At 43.7% G+C, this 21,541-nt stretch overlaps 1 protein-coding gene across 4 annotated transcripts in view; it reads right to left on the bottom strand.

Moving 5' to 3' along the window:
• Positions 1-21,541, bottom strand: part of VPS53 (VPS53 subunit of GARP complex) — a 158,867-nt gene that overhangs the window by 87,898 nt on the left and 49,428 nt on the right. For 3 of the 4 annotated variants that reach the window (XM_019650460.1, XM_019650458.1, XM_019650462.1), the window contains exons 5-11: positions 19,357-19,443; positions 17,147-17,262; positions 15,195-15,314; positions 8,052-8,130; positions 5,122-5,265; positions 3,636-3,778; positions 1,304-1,445 (exon numbers count right to left, since the gene is read on the bottom strand). In XM_019650460.1, the coding sequence (XP_019506005.1) occupies positions 1,304-1,445; positions 3,636-3,778; positions 5,122-5,265; positions 8,052-8,130; positions 15,195-15,314; positions 17,147-17,262; positions 19,357-19,359 (747 nt within the window). In that variant the 5' untranslated portion in view covers positions 19,360-19,443. Of the gene's footprint in view, positions 1-1,303; positions 1,446-3,635; positions 3,779-5,121; positions 5,266-8,051; positions 8,131-15,194; positions 15,315-17,146; positions 17,263-19,356; positions 19,444-21,541 lie in introns of those variants that run through there. The other variant, XM_019650459.1, reaches the window with a different exon arrangement.

Below are 21,541 nucleotides of genomic sequence, written 5' to 3'. Positions count from 1 at the left end.
CTGCCACAGGGACTGCAGCCTACGCCGTCGCCAGCGACTCACGGCAGCCCAGCTCCAGGTTGAGCTGTTGTTCAGCATCTTAGCTGTGGAGGGCAGTGTTCACTGGCCCTCATATGTGGGATCCGAACCAGGGGCCTCTGGCATCCCAAGCGAGTTCTTAACCATCACGCCACTCGGCTGGCCCGAATTTTGTTCTTTTTATGTTGTCAAATTTTTCAGTTCTTTTTTTTATGGCTTCTGGGTTTTATGTCTTGTTTATTCCCCCTACTACTCTGTTATCGAAGGATAGTCTGTCTATTCATTTAACAGAGCAGACAGTTCACCGAGTTACAACAGAGTCAGGACATGACCACAAGTTTCTCTTGACTTCTGTTCCAAGGATTTTCCTACCAACTCACATCACTTCTCTGTTGTTAACTAGTAGTTTAAAAAAACACACAAAAAACAAATCCAGTTTTCAGAGGAATTCAAGAGGTATGACTCTCTCAGCTTTGATTTCTTCCTCCCTCTCCTTATTCCTGCCAGCCTGCATGTGGTCTGTGTGTTCTTTGCATGGCTAGGGAACAGAGATGAGTCAGCCATAATTCCTGCACTCACGGTCTGTGCATGTGTAACGATGTACACAGAGAATACATAAAACATAAAAATCTGGTTTCCCCGTGGATAGGAAATCTGAAGAAAGCATACTGATGTGTTAGCAGGGAGCCTGGATTTCCAAAAAAGAGGTTTTCAGAGAGACATTTTGGCCTGGTCTTTGATTCCATAGAGATGAAATTATTTTCACCACCACCACCACATCCCACCTTTCCAGAGGAGGTGCAGAGTTCTCAGACCTGCATACCTTTGTGGTTTAATTTGTTAGTAGCTCTCTGACATGCAGACCTGTATACCTGGTTTTGAAGTTCATAGAGATACACTGGCCTGGTTTACTCACCAGAGACGTTAAGAAAACAAACCCTAATGTAAAAACATATCCTAATTATAATACAATTTGATAGTTAATAAAGTCATATGTGTGCCTGAATAAGTGAGGCCTCCATGACTCACAAAAGTGATAGTCTGTAAAATGGGGCCAATACTTAGGTAAAATGATGACAGGCCATTCTAAAAAATGAAGTACTGCCTAAGAGACAAACAATAAATCCGTACAGAGTACTCTGTATCATCGCTGCTCACACAAATTCAGCAAAAGCCCTGGAATGGGGGATTAAGCACTTGAGCCAATGGTGGAATCGCTATACTATGAAGCCCACCCACCCAACCCATGGAGTTTATGTTCCAGCCTCCCTCAGGAAGGTCTTACCAGGGTTCCATCTGTCAGGGTGCAGCCGGAAAAGCGTTTTGCAAGAAACCCCTCAAAGTTAGTTGTTCTCTGAATAGCAAAAAGAAGCAATTTCACTTCAATTTCCTTAGCTCTTGTACGCATAATCTTGGCAAGTTCTGTCCTTCAAAGTAAAGAGATAAGAATATTATCAAACAAATGGCTCATTCAAGATAAGACAAAGTAAATGGTTTTAGCTCATATTAAAAAAAAGAAGAAAAATGTATGCGGTCGTTTCAAATCCTGAGGTCTGTTACCAACTTAGTTTAATGCTTGGGGAATAGAAATACACATTCTAAAAAAGGATTTTAAAGTGAAATTATCCACCAGTCAAAAAATTCAAGGATTATGGACACCAATTTATTTATACTCTTACTAGTATTTTTATGCATTTAAATTTTTCAATAATTTGTCAGTAATACATATGAAACACTCAGTATTTTACTGGGTTGTAGGAAAAGTCATGACTCATTTTTGCAATGAAAAACATAGAAAAAAAATACATCATGACTTTTCCAACAACCCAATATAAAAATGCATATATTCTATGTAATTTCACAAGTATTAACTACTGAATTACAAAGCCCTCCATCTTCCAGAGAGTTCAATAACCATCTCCTCCATCAGAAAGCCGGAACCCTTGGAATACATGTGAGAGGCTGGAATCCCCACATGAAGAGTAACACACACGTGTTCAGGTGGTTCCTGCCTGTTTACGTGCCACTTAAGCGTCCTGTTTCAGACTGTAAGTTGTTCCAGGGCAGTGACATGAGATCTCTCAGTGAGTGCTGAGCTATGGTCATCTTTCCCCACCAATAAATGACACAATCAAACAAAGGGCTTCTGAGTTTATTTAGGAATTATGTATCTGTAGGATTTTAGCCAAGATTCAAACAATGAAGCTTAGCAGCAACGCTGTCATTAGCTGACACAGTAGCAGGTTTGTTGGCTTTAGTGTTAATATACTTCCAGTCTCCTGAGGAGTCAGTTCATAAGTCATTGAACTACAGGCTAAAGAGAACTGGTAATTAATTTCTCAATGAATTCGCTCTTTCTTTGCTAATCAGGACTTAGAAAAGTGACAACCAGAACTGACCTTGAATCAATATGAAAAAATTATCTAAATCTATGGTAGCAAATGTATTTCTTAAAACAACAGACACATAGGAGGTATAATACCAAGAGTCAGCCCGAATGTAAACTATGGACTCTGGGTGATAACATGTCAGTGTAGGGCCATCGATTTAACAAATATACACTCTGGTGGGGATGCTGATAATGGGGGAGGCTGTGCGTGTATGGGGCAAGGGGATATGGGAAATCTCTGTATCTCCCTCTCACTTTCGCTGTGAATCGAAAATTGCTCTAAAAAACAAAGTCTATTAAAAAAAAAACAACCAACAGCCAATATCCCTTAAAACATTCCCACTCCTGCCACAATGTGCTTAAAGCATGAAACTTGACTGTACTCTCTATGATTTTAAGAAAGATGATGATCATGAATTACTTCAAGGTGGCTGAGTTATGCTTAGATATGGAAGTGTTTTTTTATTAACCTGGAGTTAATGGAATTGTGCACTATTAGAAGAGAATATATAACTCATAAAACCCAGTTACCACTACTGTTGTAGTAGAGCTGCACATAAAAAATTTAAAAAACTGGACTCTAGCTTTAGCTTTGCCATAGTTAAGATACACTGATCTAACCTTCTTGGGCTTTAATCCTTAGATATCAAGGGTCTATCTGGCTCTGGGCCAAACTCATGGACACTGAAGACATGGTGAATGAGAGGTCTTTAAAATGCTGAGAACCCTCAGGCGCCAATATCATTAACTATCCAAAGACTGTAAATACTATATTAGAGGTAGGAAATTTGTTCAACAAATATTTCCTGATGGTCTACTATGTCAGTGAAGTAGACACTACTCCTGGCCCTCTGGAACTATCTATCTATCTATCAAGTCATAAAAGCAAATGACAATGGATATATACTCTGCAAACTGATGTGTGTGATACGGTCATAGGGGAAAATGTGGGGCGATGAATCACTACAGGTAAATTTGGTTGATGAGTCTTGAGTTGGTGAGGTCAAGAAGGCAGGTTATTCAAGGCAAGGGCCAGGCCAAAGGAAAGTTCTGGAGCAAAGATGGGTGCAGAAAATGGGGCGGTAATTGGGTACGAGGGTACTATCAATCATCTAGTGGCATCAGGAAGTGATTACAATCCATAAGACAACATGGAACCCCTAAAGACCTGAGGACTGATTTCAATTGATTTCAAAAAACACCAAAGCCAGCAGAGAGTGGACTCTACCTTGTGATGTGGCAAAACTCGACTGCAATCCTCTCAGTCATGTACCACTCACGTGGAAACATTCGGCCGAATTTCTCCTCATAGTCCACAAGCTGGCGTTTTATCCAGGCATAGCGTCTGTCGATTTTATCCAGCCAGGCAACCTTAGGAAACCAGGGAACAAAATCCACCCTTGTACTTAGTAGTGCTGACATGTTAAGGAAACAGCAAAAACACAGAACCAAGAAAAACACAACCAAACTCTCTATTTCTCACGGTTTTAAAGAACCTGGGCTTTTTTTCACTTGATCCAGAGGTTCTTACTCTGAGGTCCATGATTGGGCTTCCAAGGTCTATAAAATTTCCTGAAACTGTCTGCAAAGTATTCTGCAAAAATGCTTTTTTCTGGGGAGAAGACCTGTAGCTCTCATTAATTTCTCTAAAGGGTCAGTGACTCCCCCCAAAATGGTTAAGAACCGCTGAGCTAGGCTGGCCAAGTGGTTCATTTGGTTAAGAGCGCGAGCTCTGAGCAACAGGGTCACTGGTTCGATTCCCACATGGGCCAGTGAGCTGCGCCCAAGCTGAGCTGCCACTGAGCTGCCAACAGGTGGCAGGATGGCTCAGCTGGTGAGAGCACGTGCTCCTAACAACAAGGTTGCCGGTTCAACTCCCGCATGGGATAGTGGGCTATACCCACCCGCAACTAAGATTAAACATGGCACCTTGAGCTGAGCTGCTGCGAGCTGCCGACTGGACTTGGAGCTGAGCTAGCTGCACACTTCACAACTAAGATTGAAGAACAACAACTTGGCTGCTCCCTTTTCCCAATTCCCCAACACTGTTCCCCTTCCCCAATTCCCCAATAATATCTTAAAAAAAAAAAAAAAAGAAAAGAACCACCTGGGCCTGCCTAGTGGCGCATTGGTTAAGAGCTGGCTTGGGATGCCAGAGGGCCTCGGTTCGGATTCCACATATGAGGGCCAGTGACACTGCCCTCTATAGCTAGGATGCTGAACTACAGCTCAACCTGGAGCTGGGCTGCCGTGAGTCGCCGGCGACGGCGTAGGCTGCAGCCCCTGCTACAGTGGGTTGCCATGGGCTACCGTGTGTAGCCAGCAGCCAGCGTGAGCGGCCAGCAGCCACCGTGAGCGGCCGTCCAGAAGCCGGCAACTGATCTGCCTCGCCCGGGAAGAGTGCAATGATGGTGCCAGCTTGGGCCAGTGAAGCAACGTCCTCCACAACTAGATTGAAGAACAAAACAACAGCAACTTGTCTGTTCCCCTTCCCCCAATTCCCCAGTGCTGTTCACCTCTCCCAATTCCCCAATAAAAAAAAATCTAAAAAAAAAGAACCACTAAACTTGTAAAGTTAGCCCCTAGAATTCACGGTTCTATAATCAACACTTTAAGACAATAATACCAATAAAGTATAAATTAGCAGACTTGAGAGCATTCAATTTTCAATAAAATGCAAATGTAACATCTGATCTTATTTGGTCAATACTTACATCCTGGTTTTCTTGAAAAAGTACTAGATACTCTGACAGATGCTGTTTAATAAACTTTTTGATGATATCCTGTTTGATTCTGGGGTCCAAAATATTAGCAACCAGACATGCATCTCGAAGGACATTGCTGGGTCCTCCGGGCCTCTGTTAAAACAAACAACACACACACCAGTTCAAAAGCCAGAAACAACCTCTAAATCTCATGGCCTCTGACAGCTGCTACTTCTTGTTCCGCTCTTGAAGTTATTATTACTCCCACTCCCCTGACACTCATTCTTCTGCTGTGGATGGATATTTTAGTTTCTTGTTCCTCGATGAGAGAATCATTAAGCTAGTCTGCAGTAGCCAGGATAAAAGCTACTCTGTGAATCAGCAGTGAGACATTTTGGAAGACAGGGCCAGTAATGAACATAGGGAATTCGGCTTTCTGAACACCAACACTGAAACACTTTGGGAAGAGTCCCAAGAGTCAGAATGATCCCAGTCTCACTCATATGTGCCACTTTCCCGATTCTGGCCTCAGATTCCTATTCTTAAGGTGCTATGCTTGTGTCAAACAGTGCAGTGGCATTTAAAACCTAAAACCAGGTTCTAAACCACCAGACTTGTTTCACTGATAGTCAAACACCCAGATATGCAGCCAAAGGTGAAATAGTCTGATATCAGCCCTCTTTACCGAAAAAGAATAGTTGAAAGATCTGGAGGGGCTGTACGGATACATCAAAATGCAAAAGCCTTTGTTATCATCGAAGGCAATTCAATCTCACGAACTTTTCTTTATAGTAACTCTCTGAATGAACATGGCTGGCTGAGTGGATTACAGTAAAAAGAATACTTGGAATCTACTCTTGGCTTTGGCTAAATAGCCACGCAGCTTTGGTGTAGTTATTGAGCCTCATCTGAAAAAGTGGACTTTAACTAGGTGATAAGTAAGGTTCTTCCAAATCTTTGTGTTTTGTTTTGTTTTTTTCAGTTCTGTCCAATTTATCCATCTCAATTGAAGTTCAAGTGTTTCACAGGTGCTACCCAAGCTGCCTCTGAGCTAACCTGTTAAAATACTGACTAACTCCATGCTGAGTGGCTGTCAAGTCATCTGCCGAGCACAATGACTCTCAACTCTTGCTTCTGGATGAAAGCGTTTGATCTGATAGAGAAACCACAGAAGCCAAAACTCATGGGCTCATGGGTTCGTATTTTTTCATTTAAAAAGGACTTCATAGGTTACAATGGATAATGTGTGTGTGTGTGTGTGTGTGTGTGTGTGTGTGTGTGTGTGTGTGTGAAAGAGCAGTTTATTAGGAGAAAACGTGCACTTCAAAGAAACAGAAGCTCAAAGGCCCAAAGGGCCAGGGCCAAGGCCAAGGGCGTCATTAGGAGAAAAAGTACACTCCAAAGAGTTTGGAGCGGGCCGAGCAAAAGAAGGAGCTCAAAAGGCCTATAATTTTAAAAAATATATATTATGAGTTCCATTTGTGAAATAGAAATAGTAGCACAATGCCTTTAAGAAAAGTCAATAGCCATTAAAAAAGAAAAAAGAAAACTCTGAATAAAAGAGAACACTGTTACCCAGTCAGAGAAAAGAGAAGCAAGTTGTTAAAGAAAACCATTTTAACTTGATCTGCCTGGTGGGATCTGGGAAAGAGATAAAACGTAGGTCATGGTTAGTTTCTTCTAAATAATGAAGCTGGGCTTCATCCACATCTTCCTGAAACTTCTTGAAACTGGGATGGACAGCAGAGTACAGTAAAGCAGATCCTGGACTCAGAGGAGTCTAATGCTTATAATTTGTGAATATCTTACAATTCCTTTTCACAGAATGGCTTTCCAATATCCACTCTTTACAGTTATATCAAATAAATAAGGATATGAAGTCCTCACGGAAACATGCTTTACAAATACAGTATGATTACTAGAAGACAGCCACAATATGGGCAGACATTAAAATCAGGAGCAGATTTGCTAGAGAAAGGGATGATCTATAAAGCTAGGGCAGCTACCCCCACCACTTCTTAAGTTTCTTTTATGGAGCACAAAGAAAAATGATTAAGATATTTCCAGTTATTGAATTATAGAGCAGATCCCGGAAACGTTCCTTGGCTCAGTAAATGAATATATATCCGCCATCTCCACCCACCATGTACAGGGAGGAATGCTGCTTGCCTGTGTGTCCTTCAGCTAGCTCATTTCTACATTAAACAATTCTTTCTCTTGAAGTAGCTCAAATAATAGAGAAAAAAAAGCTTCTGAAGGTTATTCCCTCCCCGACACATGCAAAGCATTAAGATTACGTCTGCTACAATTTAAAGGACAGAGCTGAAAGCAGTTAACCAAGCACAATGACAGCCAAGTGAGGCAAAGCTTGTTACATGAGAGGTGTAACCAATAGCTCACAAGTGAAATACTGTGGGCTTCCCAGACACAACACAAATAGCTATGCTACCAGTGAGAGCAAAAGGGATTAATTCCAAAGAACAGGTCTTCGATCATTAAAAAACGAGTCTCCTAACCATGTCCCTCCAAGTTACATAAGCCTGTGGACTTTTCTCCCGGTTGTCTTTTCACCAAACTGTAACCAATAAGTTATGTAACAATCCTAAAAAACACTGCAGCTTGAAGATTTCTTGTGTAAACACAGCCATGAGAAAAGGGGAACTTACTGGGCAGACAAGAGATTAGGTTTGACACACATTAAATTAAACTGAAACAAATCCTCACTTTTTGATGCTGAAAGAACACAGATGAGGCATCAACACTGCTTTGGGATATTTAAACTCAAGGATGGTCTCTTCCCCCAAACCTTTGGCAAACAGACTTATGGCTGCCAGCAAACACTTTTGGAACGATAAACAAAATAGGAACTGGAGTGAGTGTAAATTAGGTAGGAATGGGGATAATATCTGAAGACTGAAGGGAAAATGCAAAAACAATACCTTGGTGCCCTGGGAAGGAAACGCTTCTTCAAAATCGGCCAGAATTTGCTGTCCTAACTCAGTCTGGGCAGCTTTCACCCTGTAGGGAAAAGAGAACAACATATCACTGCCTGGAGTGATTTTCAAATATCCACAAGTAATTATGCAAAGATCTATAGGGGTCAGAACTGTTGGAGTCTGGACCGGCCGAGTGGCATGTTGGTTGGGAGCTGGCTTGGGACACCAGCTCTGAGCAGCAGGGCTCCGGTTCGGATCCCACATGAGGGCCAGTGACGCTGTGCCCTCCACAGCTAAGATGGTGAACAACAGCTCAACCTGGAGCTGGGCTGCTGTGAGTCGCCGGAGACAGCGTAGGCTACAGCCCCTGCTGCAGTGGGCTGCCATAAGCTACCGTGCGTGGCCGGCAGCCAGCCTGAGTGGCCAGAAGCCGGTGTGAGCTGCCAAAAGCCACCGTGAGTGGCCATCCAGAGGCCGGCGACCAATCTGCCTTACCCAGGAAGAGCACAATGATCACAATAACAACATGGGTCAGTGAAGCAACATCCTCCACAGCTAGACTGAAGAACAAAGGGACAGCAACTTGTCTGTTCCCCTTCCCCCAATTCCCTAGCGCTGTTCCCCTCCAACTCCCCAATAAAATCTTTAAAAAAAAAACTGTTGGAGTCTTTAAAGACAGAACTTTTTTTTCTTTTTTCTTTTTTTTTTTTTTAGCTGAGCCATCCTGCCACCTGTTGGCAGCTCAGTGGCAGCTCAGCTCGGGCCGGGACTTGAACCGCTGTTGCTCAGAGCTTGCACTCTTGAGCAAGCTCTTAACCAATTGAGCCACTCGGCGGCCCTTATGTTGGAGTCTTTAGAGATCATCAGGCAGGGGGAGAGGTGGCGGTCATTGGAGGGGGTGGCTAGATGAGAGGTCACAGACTAGTGGGGAGGTTTCTGACCAGGACCCAGGCAGCTAATTTATTCTCACGATGGATTTTCTCCACCCCAAAATTCTTCTAGGCCACCCCTCCTCACCTGTCGTGAGGTAGTATATGTTAACCTTTACAAAATGTCATTAGTGGGTAGTTATGCTGTGGGAAAATGCTATATACAGATGCCCAAATCAAATATAAAGCCATTTTGGATTACTGGTGTAACGGCTCGCCTGCTCCTGGGAGTAAAAAATGGGAGGAGGGCAGAGTTGGTTTTCTCCAACCCAGAAACCAACCTCAGGATCCTGTTTTAAAAAATGAACAAAAAGAATGTTTCCTCAGGTAAAAAGAAATAAGGTCCAAATGATAAAATGAAATGCTAATTGACAGTGAAGGCCTCTGAATGAAGACGGAGGTTCACTTGGAAGAGTGTGATTAGAAGACTGAGTTACAACTGGAAAGCAGTTAGAAAAGGGAGGTCAGTATTGAACACGTGGTTTGGATGTACACTAGGAGCTCAATGAATACCTTTCAGCTTAAATGAAGGAGAAAGGAAAAGCAGCTGGGATGAGAAAGAACCTGTGTGTCAGCGCCCCGTGCAATGCCCGCATCCTCCACCAGCCGCGCACCCTGCACCAGCCTGCACGCCTGCACCAGCCGCACGCCCCACACCAGCCGGCGCGCCCCACACCAGCCGGCGTGCCCCACACCAGCCTGCGTGCCCCACACCAGCCTGCACGCCCCACACCAGCTGCGCGCCCCACACCAGCCGGCGTGCCCCACACCAGCCGGCGTGCCCCACACCAGCCTGCACGCCCCACACCAGCTGCGCGCCCCACACCAGCCGGCGTGCCCCACACCAGCTGCGCGCCCCACACCAGCCTGCGTGCCCCACACCAGCCTGCGTGCCCCACACCAGCCTGCACGCCTGCACCAGCCGCACGCCCTGCATCAGCCTGCGGGCCACGCATCAGCCTGCCCCAACAGAGCCCGAGTGGAGAGGAGAGAGGCTCTGAGGCTGCTGCGGAACTGCCCTGAGCCTGAGGCGAGTATTTTGTCTTTGCTAAAAGCACCATAAAACAGTGTTCTTCCATTCTAGGTCTCCACCCTGTTACTTTGGAATTAACTTTATGAAGTTTCTAGAAATAGTGAACAGCTCAAAACCACAATTTCTTTGGCTACCAGGCAGTGCCTAGCAACCTACTGAGATTTTTTTTTTTTAAATAAGGGAGTAGGCAGGACCCAAAACAGTCTGATTTTTCTGTGGCACAGTTATAATTATGCACTATTTCAAATACTTTCCAGGGTTTTTCCGCTATCTTCAAAACGCTTAAAACCACTCTGATAGGTGGGTTTGCAGTCTTTTTAGTCAGTTTTCGAGGGGCCTAGAAATGACCGAGATAAAGCTATTACTGCATTAGCCCCCCCAAATCAGAATCAGGGCCATCCAGCTAGAGTTGCCCAATTAACAATAGGAAACATTTCTGATAGAAAAGAAGAGAACAAGCTTTTGTAAAATTGTATCTTGTAGGTCTTGTGACTCCACATCATGGGCCAGGCAGACAGTCTTCCCCGTGCCAGGTCACAAGACAGCTCCAGAGCCTCAGGCCCCTCTGTTCCTACTGTCCTCTTGGCAGCACGTAGACAGCCCCGTTCCCTCCTAAGCCAGAGGGACAACACCTGAACGGGAAGTTCCACACTCGGCCAGGGTCACTCACAGTCACATTCTCGGGGTTCCTGAGCATCCCAGTGATACTTATGATCCCGTCTCTGCCTCTGTCACCCCACCTACCCCACCATCCCTTAACTCCAGCTTCTTTGCGGTGCCTGAAAAGACAGTCAGAGGCTTGGTACGTCCAGAGTGTGGAAGAGAGGGGGAAGTACCAGACGGTGATTTCCAGATGCCCTTGCCACCCAGCTTCTTCAATCCATTGTCAGTCACCTCTTGAGACAGTCTAGACCAGGGGTCGGCAAACTGTGGCTCGTGAGCCACATGCGGCTCTTTGGGGATGTACATGTGGCTCTGAAGTAAAATTGGAAATGAAAATAAAACTTTCAAAGTTTCATTTATAAAAATTCTAAAGGATATTATTCACATCATGGTGATTACGTAAAAATATATTTATGGCTCTCAAATAATTTTTAAATTGTTGTGAGGGACAGGGTTGACTCTTCTGTCTCAAAAGTTTGCCGACCCCTGGTCTGGATTTAGCTGTGCCACTCGTGAGCTACGTGGAATCAGAGTACGTCATTTCCCCTCTGTGGGCTATAGCTAAGAATAGGTGTGAAATCAGAGGGTGGGGATGGAGACCTGTACGAGTTGCCTTCAGTGTCCTCTCCGGCACTAACCATTCCACAACACCCATCTTACAGTGCTAGCTGGCAGCAGCATCCATCTTTACAGATGACTCCAAGTCAGATGGATAAGTAACACTGGAGCAGAAGAATAAGTTTCTGCACATAAATGCTCCCAAGAGTAGTTTTTGGGGTGTCTATCAGTGACTCGGACGAAAGAGCAACCATTCCCCTTACTGACATTAATGATGGTATCTATAAATCCGAACCACAATTCCATGAATTTTCAGGGTGAGATATGAACAGCAGTCTTTACAATCAGTTCCCTAAACGAGTTCTAGAAAAAAGTTAATCACTTGAAAGAAGATATCTTCAACTTCCTTCATATTCTTTTCTCTTCTAACAATGAAAAGTAAATTCCTCACTGTAAAGAAATGGATCGGGGGCCGGTCCAGTGGCTCAGTTGGTTAAGAGCTTGCTCAAGAGCGAAAGCTCTGAGCAACAGAGTTGCCAGTTCAATTCCCACATGGGCCAGTGAGCTGCGCCCTAGCTGAGCTGCCAACAAGTGGCAGGATGGCTCAGTTGGTGTAACAACAAAGTTGCCTGTTTGAGATGGTGGGCTACACCCGCCCGCAACTAAAGACTGAACTCAGCACCTTGAGTTGAGCTGCCGCCCAGGTGGCTCAGGGAATAGAGTGCGCGCTCTTAACAACGCTGCCAGTTCGACTCCCGCATGGGATGGTGGCTACGCCCACCCGCAACTAATTGAACACAGCACCTTGAGCTGAGTGGCGCAACTGAACTTGGAGCTGAGCTAGCTGCGCCCTCCACAACTAAGACTGAAGGACAACAGCTTGGCTGTTCCCCTTCCCCAATTCCCAACACTGTTCCCCTCTCCTAATTCCGGAATAAAATCTTTAAAAAAAAAAAAAAAGATGGATCAACTGACACTTAGTCAGCAGAGCCTATGTATAGGTTGAACTACCAAGATTTCCTAGTCATTCTCATGAAAATTAATTTACAACTGATAAGAGAGTAGCATAGTAAATAAATATTCCTCCTGGCATCCAAGTAAGCTTGGCCTCCTGGCAACTCAATGTCGATTGCTCTTAGGAAATGAGTCACTGTGCGGCCCAGAAAGGACGGTCAACCAGCTGGCTTCTAGCATCCTCCATGCCATGTGACTGTGTTGTTTAAAGGTGCCCTTTCCTAAATGTGTTATCAATTTTCACAAGGGGTGGTAGCCGAGGGACAGCAAACGATGAAAATTATTTAAACATTTGTGGATAAAGTAACCCCAGTGCTTCCATTCCCTTGTGAAGGACAGTCCCAAAGAAAATACCCATAACAGTTCATAATAAACTGACCTCCCAAATACACAGTCTGTTCTGTACAGAATGGTCAGTCACACGAGTCTAAGATGCTCCATTTCTCAATCATCTCAGCCCAGAATCTTACAGTAACTCAACAGGATGCTTTTCAGATCATCAAGTACAGCCCTTATACTTTTGTAACAATTCTTTCAGAAAACTTGTCAGAGTCACACAGCTAATCAGGCCTTTTCATTCTCTAGTTTCTTTTATCACTGTACCTGCCAACTATCTCTCACATACGAGATTAGAAATAGTCCTGAAACATGGTTTTTAATTCAAAGGTTTCATGGGTTTCAAGTGAATGCAAGATTCTTCCATTCTTTCTCAGGAAATATTGACTGATTACCAGAAACATTTGCTTTCATGGATATTCTTAAGCCAGGAGGATTTGAAATGTAAAGATGACATTAAAGGAAAAAAAAAATCTTTCCTTCAATGCTACATTAATGTTTAAGCATTTTCCAGAAGGGTAGTTGGAAAAAAATAGCTATTTTCAAATCAAGGTCCATTAACTTCATATTTCAAATGTACAGGCGAAGATTTCAGAATGCAACCTTTTGTATGATTTCTACAATTTATAGAAAGCAAGCTATTAAATTAGAGAAACTGAAGCAATGCATAGGGTGTAACTCTCCTGCCTTCTCCCCTTCCCCCAAACAAACATCTATTTCTATTATTTCCAGATGGTTCTACCATAACTATGTAAACATAACGGAGGAAAAGCACCAGAAATGATGCTAAAAATAAGAAGTCTGGACGTTCCTCAAACTTTTAATAACTCTTGAAAAACAACTGTAGTCAAGCACTGAAAACAAGAAGGTTTCTTCTCTTGCGTTATTTTTAGTGTTACTTAATAGCACACACTCTATATTAACCTACACAAAATGTTTGCAAATAGAGGTTGTGAAGCAAACTAGAAGAAAAGCAAGTCTTCCTGTGTTTGCAGCAATCCTGCATGCTAATGAATGTTTGGAGCACTGAAACATTCTTTTAAGGGGGATTTCTTTTTAAGGGGAATGTCATTACCACAGTGATCGCAAAATTCCTTCACATTTATATCACCACCTCTTTAAAAAAATGTTAAAAATCAAAGAGTCTGAAAAGAGTGCATTCTCCTGTTTGTCTCTATGTTACTTGTTTAGAAATCAAATTCAGTTCTGCCACATCCTTGCCATCAACAATCCCCATCACACACGACCAATTGGTAACCCACTGCTCAATACATTTCCTTGCCCTTAGGGTCGCTGTCTTGGTAAGGTTCTCATCTTTTCTAGTTGAAAACATGGTCTCAATCTCCAGTCTCTCGTACCTATAATCCACCAGACTTTCACAGAATACAAATGAGATCACGCCCCTCTCTGCTTAAATCTTTCACTGTCCACCAAATAAAGAATAAATTCTTTAGCAAGGCACGTTAAATCTGACCCTACCTACCTATGCAGCCTTTCGCTCTCCATCACCTCCCAAAGTACCATGATGTTCTCTCTCTTCTATTCCCCACCCTTCTTTTCTTGGTGGTAAGGTCCTACCCATTCTTTTATGATCAGATTAAAATTGAACTCTTCTATGAGCCTACCCTCAGCCCCTGAAGGGTGAGGCTATCAATTCCTCTTCTAAGATCCTGTCATGCCTTGTACAGCAAACATTTGCACAGCAAAGTTTTGTTATATCCATGCTATACTGAATTTTTTAATTAATGTCTCTCTTCTCTACACAAAAATGGTGAACTCCTTGAGGGCAGAGAATGTGTATTTTTTATTTTTGTGCCTTCAGTACTCTAGCACGGGGCCTAGAATATAGAGATGCATAGTAAATATCTATTAGGTAAATGAAGGAGAGAATCAACGAATAGGAAAAACAGATCAACTCTGGATTGTCATGAGGGTACTGAGAGCACGTCTGCCTTGCCCATCCAAGCTTCCTTCTTTGTCGCAACTCATAAAGCCTTGTTCATTTGCTCTCTTAGCTGTTTCCCATCCCCATTGTGATATGGTGATTAGTCATCTCTAAGTGTGAAGCTGTTAGGAAGGATTAGCGAAAGGGTGGTGATTTCCCTAGTATTCTGCCAAGCCCTGTTCCAACATTCCTTAATCATTCTTTGGCATGTCCACTATAAGATGGCACACTGAGCACATGTTGCAATTGTCCCTTCCTGCCCCGGATCCTTAGAAATAATGAAAGGGTTTTAATAAAAATCCAGAACCAGGCAAGAAAGGAAGTGGCAGACTAGAAACTCTGAGTCTTGTGTGGTCTGTTACAAGAAAATAGACAACTGGAATGGTTTGCCTCACAAATGTGGACAACTGAGAGCTGTCCAGATATACAACTCGCCAGCTGCCCCTCCACCGATGGCAGGCCAGCAACTGACACTGGCAGCTTTAGAAGACATGGTCAGCGGTTGGTAAGGGTGTGGTGGCTGGGACGTCAGCATCACATAGATCAGATGACATCTGATCTAACTCATTATAGTAAGATTCTATAATGAATACAAGCAAAGAGCTTACACACTTCCTACCACCACCTCTTCTTAAAAGGGAAGATCATTTTCTCCAATAACATTTTACCTTTCAGAAAGCTGCCGGATCTGTGGAATTCCCATATACTTGTGGAAGTGTTCCAAAACGTTCATTACACCCTGAAGAAGGTTAGCAACTTCTCCATACTGTCTTCGCCTGGTCATGGCTCTGCAAGGAAATAAGAAGTTGAGAACTCTAGAAAAACACTAAGAACACAAGACAAAGATGTGAAATGACCTACGCTGAGCTCTAAAACAGACATCAATTCAATTTATTTATTTATTTATTTAAATAAACAAATATATATAAATAAATTTATATATATTTTATTAGTTTCAGGTGTACAAAACAACATGTTAGACATTTATACCCCTCACAAAGTGATAACCCCCCCAATCTACTATCCCTCTGACATCACATATAGCTATTACAATTCCATTGACTCTAATCAACTCAATTTAATAAGCATTTACTGAGCACTGTGTAAGTATGGTGCTGCGCAGTGGAGGCAGGGGGGAACCTAGTCCAAAATCTCAAGGTGACATCACTCAGTCAGGGAGAAAGCCAAGTACACATCTAATACCAAGTAGGATGAACTGAGTTCTAAACATAAGTACTAGTTATGTGCTATGGGAAATACAAAAGAATGTCTGAGTTGATGGATTCTCATTGGGTGGGGGAATGGGAAATCTGGGAAGACTAGGGATTTGGGATTTGGGTTGGGTATTATGGGATTAGCTGACTTTTGACAGACAACAGGGGAAAGCTGTTACTACCTGAGGATTATAGCTTATGGGCAAACTAAACACATCCTCCTGGGATACAACAAAGGGCATTTATATGCAGGTACATGTTAACTAAACTTGTGGGTTTTCAGCCAATGTTAAGCAACTCTGTGTCAGATATGTCTGCTTTCCCTACTGCTAAGGTTAATGAAGCATACATAAAAGGATACTGATAAAATCAATAGTTACACACAGCAAGGAAGGACAGACTATTAGATCTAAATATTTCATTAGGGTTGGGCTTTTAAATTAAAAGTATAATTTATTACGTAAGAGGTATTTTAAAAGACAGAATCAAGTTGTGGCCAAGGTATTACGTTGCTACCACAGCCTGGATGGATAGTTGGTGGAAAACACCGAGCCTCTGGGGAAAGGAACAGTAGATGGCTCTTCCAGTCTCGCACTGGTCTGCTGCTCTCTCTGATCACTACCCGCAGAACGGACCAGGGTTCATTGAAGTGTCATGTAGCCAATGCCCAAGACGGATCGGGAACAACTGTGTCCCCTCTCCCCCAATTCTGGATACTGTAGCTAAATTTCTGTGAAGATGCTCTTTCTCTGTCCACACATGAGGTCACACTGAGGCTAGGGCAGGGGGGCTTCTCAGCCGGAGACAGGCCACAGACGTGAACTGGCATGTCAGAATCTTGCTAATACAGGAGGCCGTTGGGCTGCCTCTTTGTAGTAAATAACCAGCTCTTCCTTTAATACGATTTCTAGTGTCCTCATGTATCATTCTCTATAGGTCCTCCATAAACCAAACAGGAAGCTACTATAGTTGGAAAAAAAAAGTGGGTTGAATGACAAATATCTGTTTCTGTACAGTACATTCAATGACAGTGCAACTCAGCCCAACACAAGCAGGAAAACTTGCCAAGGCCAAGGCCGTTGGAAGAGTGTATGGACCCGAATCATCTTGTGGGCCTCAATGGCAGAGATGTATTACATGTAAACGACCGTATTCTTGGAGTCACTCTCCACATCCTTTCTAGGGCCCCTTCACTCACTTGTACTTCAGCTGTTTGTTAGGTTTTGAACACCAGGGGGCAGCACAGAGCAAACCTGGTGACTGAACACTCGGAGATGGATTTGCAGAAAGTGGGGCAGGATGATGAGACTCTCCTTGCTGAGAAGTAAATAAACCTATGATGACATTTTCTATACGTGACACATTCATTTCCTGTGGACCCAAAAGAGAAAGGTGACACTGCTTACTCGAGGGAGTCGACACCACCTGCCAACATGTGCAGGTGGTTCAGCGTTGTGATTGAGGTGGTCAGGTGGCGTTTGGCATGATCTAACTGCTTAATATCACGGGTGATTTCTTTAACCTAAATATTGAAAACCACAGGAGAAAAAGGAGGAAGGTTAAGAAAGATGTCAACCCATCTGCAAGTAGCTCCCCAAGAAAATAATGCAAATGAAGCAAAGAAAAAAAAAACACCTCAGGTTAGCCCTTGGGGAAAACACAGGCTTTCTCACAATATACAATCACAATAATTTCGAATGAGCCCATTTAAATTTAATTTGGCATTGCCTCGGAAGACTTTACCCAGGGTTACAAAATCCTCAGTTATGAGAATGAAACAAACTCCTCCCCGCCCCCCAAGTGGAATGATCCTAATAGCAATTTAGCATGGAGCCAGCAGGGTCCACGAGTCAAGTGCGGTACATCTTGTCTTGAACAAAGTCAGAAAGGTTGCCTTCTGACAGTGGGCCTGCTAGGCTCAGTACAGAATGTATGGTGTTAGCTGACTAATTCTGTTGAGACGGTCTTTATTCATGGAACTAGGGTTTATTGCTCAGTCTCCAGCAAAGAAAGCCTTTTTCTCAAATTTCAAGAAGACTAAAACGTAACCCCGGTAACATAAACTTAACATGTAATGTCAAAAGAGGAAAGGCTCAGCCTTCAGGGAGTGAGAAGGAAATCGGAGGAGGAAAATTCCAACACTGTTGACCCAGCAGGTCCAAGAGGAAGGGACTCTGTATCTGGGAACACAGGTATGTCTCAGTCACTAGGAAAGTGCACTCGGCAGTGAAGTGGGAACAATTCTCCAAGTTCACTGAAACCTAAAGGAAACCTTCTACTAACTGCCTGAGTCTATGTATGTTGACCAAGAAAGTTTCTGAAGGGGCGGCCAGGTGGCTCAGTTGGTTAGAGTGTGTGCTCTGAACAACAAGGTTGCCGGTTTGATTCCCGCATGGGATGGTGGGCTGCGCTCCCTGCAACTACATTGAAAATGGCGACTGGACTTGGAGCTGAGCTGCGTGCGCCCTCTACAACTTGGATGAAACAGCTACTTGACTTGGAGCTGATGGCTCCTGGAAAAACACACTGTTCCCCAACAAAATGTCTAAAAACAAAAAAAATTTTTTAAGAAAAGAAACAAAAAAAGAAAGAAACTTTCTGAAGAGTAACTTGATTTCCTGGTTTCTTTAATACCTGGAAGGAAGGAGGTGCCCTGGATACCAGGTCAAACATTTTAGGCACTGGAAAGGTATAGCTCCCACTAGAAGTGAAAAACCCGGTAGTGAGTTCAGTTCATGCAACCTGAGTTTTTAGTTTGACTACCATGTGTGAACTCATAAAGATTATGACTTGCACAGCCCAGCTCCTCATCCACAAATCTGCAAGGTTTTTTTAACCAAAAAAGTAGGGGGGAAAAAATGACATTCCTCATGGCTTCCATTCATTGAACAACTAACTCGAGCCTAGTACTATGCTCGGTGTTCTTCCTACATTTAATTCTTACAACCCTTTGAGCTAGCTCTATTGTTCTTGTTTACAGTTGAAGAAACTGGAATTCAGAGGCAGTGCATTACGTAGTCAGAATGTGAGCCCAGAAGCTGGCATTTCATAGTGCCTCCCACGGAGTGCAAGTGGGCGAGGCTGGATTCCTGGTCAGCAGTGGGGCCTTCCGAGTACATCATGGGAGGAAACATATTTGTTGGGGGAGAACTTAATCAAAACCATAAGCATGCATCCTAAGCAGGATACATCCCACCTCCCAGATCCAGGACTGGTTTTCATGTGACACCAAGTGATGTATCGTATATCTTAATAATGCCTTCCATTCACTGAGCAGCTAACATAAGGCTAGTACTATGCATGATATAAAATATGTGATATGAACAAATGCTAGAGAAAGGAATCCAAAAGGACTAGGGAACTATTTGGGGGAACGGAGAAGAAGACTTTCCCTCTTCGAACACACGGGCTGCACATGTAGGGCGGCAGGTCCAGTGAGTCACTGCATGTCTAGCAGCTCCTCCTGAACTGATGTAGAATGTGCTCCCAGGGCGTGCTGTAGAGACGTGGGTGCTGTGGTTGGCAGCCAGTGGGAGTAAAAGCCCATTAATATGACCGGATGAGATGCTAACTTCCTCTTCTGGGGCAATGACATTAGGAAGAAACCTGAACTCACCATTTGCTCTGATTTTTCTGCTTTGTCTTTGATATCTTTGATTTTGCCGAAAAGTTGCTGAATTGCTTTCTGGGCCTCTTCAAGTGCCTAGAATAAGAGAAAATAAATGAAAAAAACAAGACAGCACCAATCCCTAAACTGTAATCAAGTCCAGCCTCAGAAGAAAATTAATAAAGCCCTCTTGATTCATTGCACTTACGCTGACAACTTTACTGGACCAAAGTCGTAGAGACAGAGTCCAGCATTTGGAGACAGGCAAATAGTCAGGATGCTTGCCAAGATGCATCATAAAGTTTTAATTTAAAAACTAAACTATTTCCCTCTATCTCCGTGATTACCACACGTATTGATGACAACAAATAAACAGGCTAGGCACATCTGTGTGTGTGTGTGTGTGTGTGTGTGTGTGTGTGTGTGTGTGTACATACACGTGTGCAGTAACCTTCAAAACCTGTAAAAAGGCAGAGGTGGCTCTAAGTTGGGGGTAGGGGGAGATCTGAATTTTGAAAGTTCCAGAAAACTGTGCCTTCCAAAAACTCGCAACTGTGCACAGAGACTGGCACTGTGGCAAACCTTAAAGACATTTACAGTGTCTCATTTGGAAACCAACGAGATGAAGTTAGAAAGGGACACTTGAACAGTGAGCCAAATGCTTCCACTAAAATAAAAACTTACAAAGATGGATGCCACGCATTAAAAGTATTACAGCCCACAGTAGCTTCTGCGAGTAGGGGAAGCGATATTCAGGGATTCGTGAGGGCACAAAAGCCACACACATGTAGAACACATGTACTTATAAATGAAGCAGCAGCCAAAAGAAGAACTCACGCTTTGTTTCATCAGAAGTACTTTGTTTATTTTGGATTTCAGAGTGGCCTGTCCTAACCGGGCCTCACAGCCCTTTACAAACGTAATGATAAGGCCAATGTAATCCTAGAGCTGTGTGTGGCCACCTCTGCCTGCACAGAGAAACAGCCAGCCGCCTTGAGAAGGGTACCGTCGCAGATGAACGAGGAAAGTGAAGCTGAGATGAAGGGAGAATGACAAAGCCCTGACGAAAGTATGTGAACCTCTCTAGTCAGCTGTACCCAACGGAAGAGCTACCTCTAGACTATGAACTCACATATTATTTTTGCTTAAAAAAAAAAATCCTCATAAAGCAAACTTAAGTTGGTTTCCTCTGTAGAAATTTCCTTCCTTGTTTAGATGGAGGGGCTGAATCTCCCATTCCTTCCCAGGTATCCCGAGCTGTCCACTTCTTCTGATACGGGAAATGCTTTCTTATTCTGCAACTCCCTGCCTGGCGTGTGGCTCAATTCCAAACACGGCTTTCTTTTGATCGTCTTCCACCTCTGGGATTTACAGGAGTTTTGCATGTGGCGACAAGGATGCTAAGCTGTTGCATGTGACTATGTTATGGCTTCTGCAATGAATGTCCAGAAGCTCCTGGGAGAAGTCGTTCCTTAGCCTGTTTGTTGTCAAGTCTGGGATGACACTATTCGAGCAGCTGCTCAATCCACCTCCCGGGGCAGTGTGCGTTTGCTCTGCGGGATCTCTTTACTTGTATCTACAAAGGCTTGTGAGCAAAGGAGCTTTATACTTGTAATTTCTGCCACTGGGACACAGACATTTTAATCATCGGAAAGTTTGGTCTTGGAACAACAGCTGGCATTGCTACCAGAGCCACAAATTAATACCTTGGGAATTTTTACCTGAAGAGTAGGAAAAGGGGCAGTGGAATGGAATTGGGTCACAGTGAGCAGCTCCTCTCAGTCCCATTCCACCCCAAAAAGATGCCTCATAGCAACTGTTCCCATTGAGCTTCCTCCCATCCTGTCTTTCTCATTCCAGGACTTAGGACCCCTGAAACAGCTGTGGTATCACGAGAAAACCCTCCATCTTCCAGCCTGCCTCCACTGTCACATGCTAGCTGTACCTTTCTGGGCATCAGCTTCCTTGTCTGAAAAGTAGTGATGACGGCATCTACTTCCGGGATTGTTGAGAAAATTTAGTGACATAATAGGTGTAAAAAGCTGCACAAGGGCTGGCCGAGTGACGTGTTGGTTAAGAGCTGGCTTCGGACGCCAGAGGGCCCTGGTTCGGATCCCACATGAGGGCCAGTGACACTGCCCTCTACAGCTAAGATGCTGAACAACAGCTCAACCTGAAGCTGGGCTGCTGTGAG

The sequence above is a fragment of the Hipposideros armiger genome, unplaced genomic scaffold (genome assembly GCF_001890085.2).
Source record: "Hipposideros armiger isolate ML-2016 unplaced genomic scaffold, ASM189008v1 scaffold_141, whole genome shotgun sequence".
Lineage (NCBI taxonomy): Eukaryota > Metazoa > Chordata > Mammalia > Chiroptera > Hipposideridae > Hipposideros > Hipposideros armiger.
This window is presented reverse-complemented; position numbering and strand designations above follow the sequence as displayed.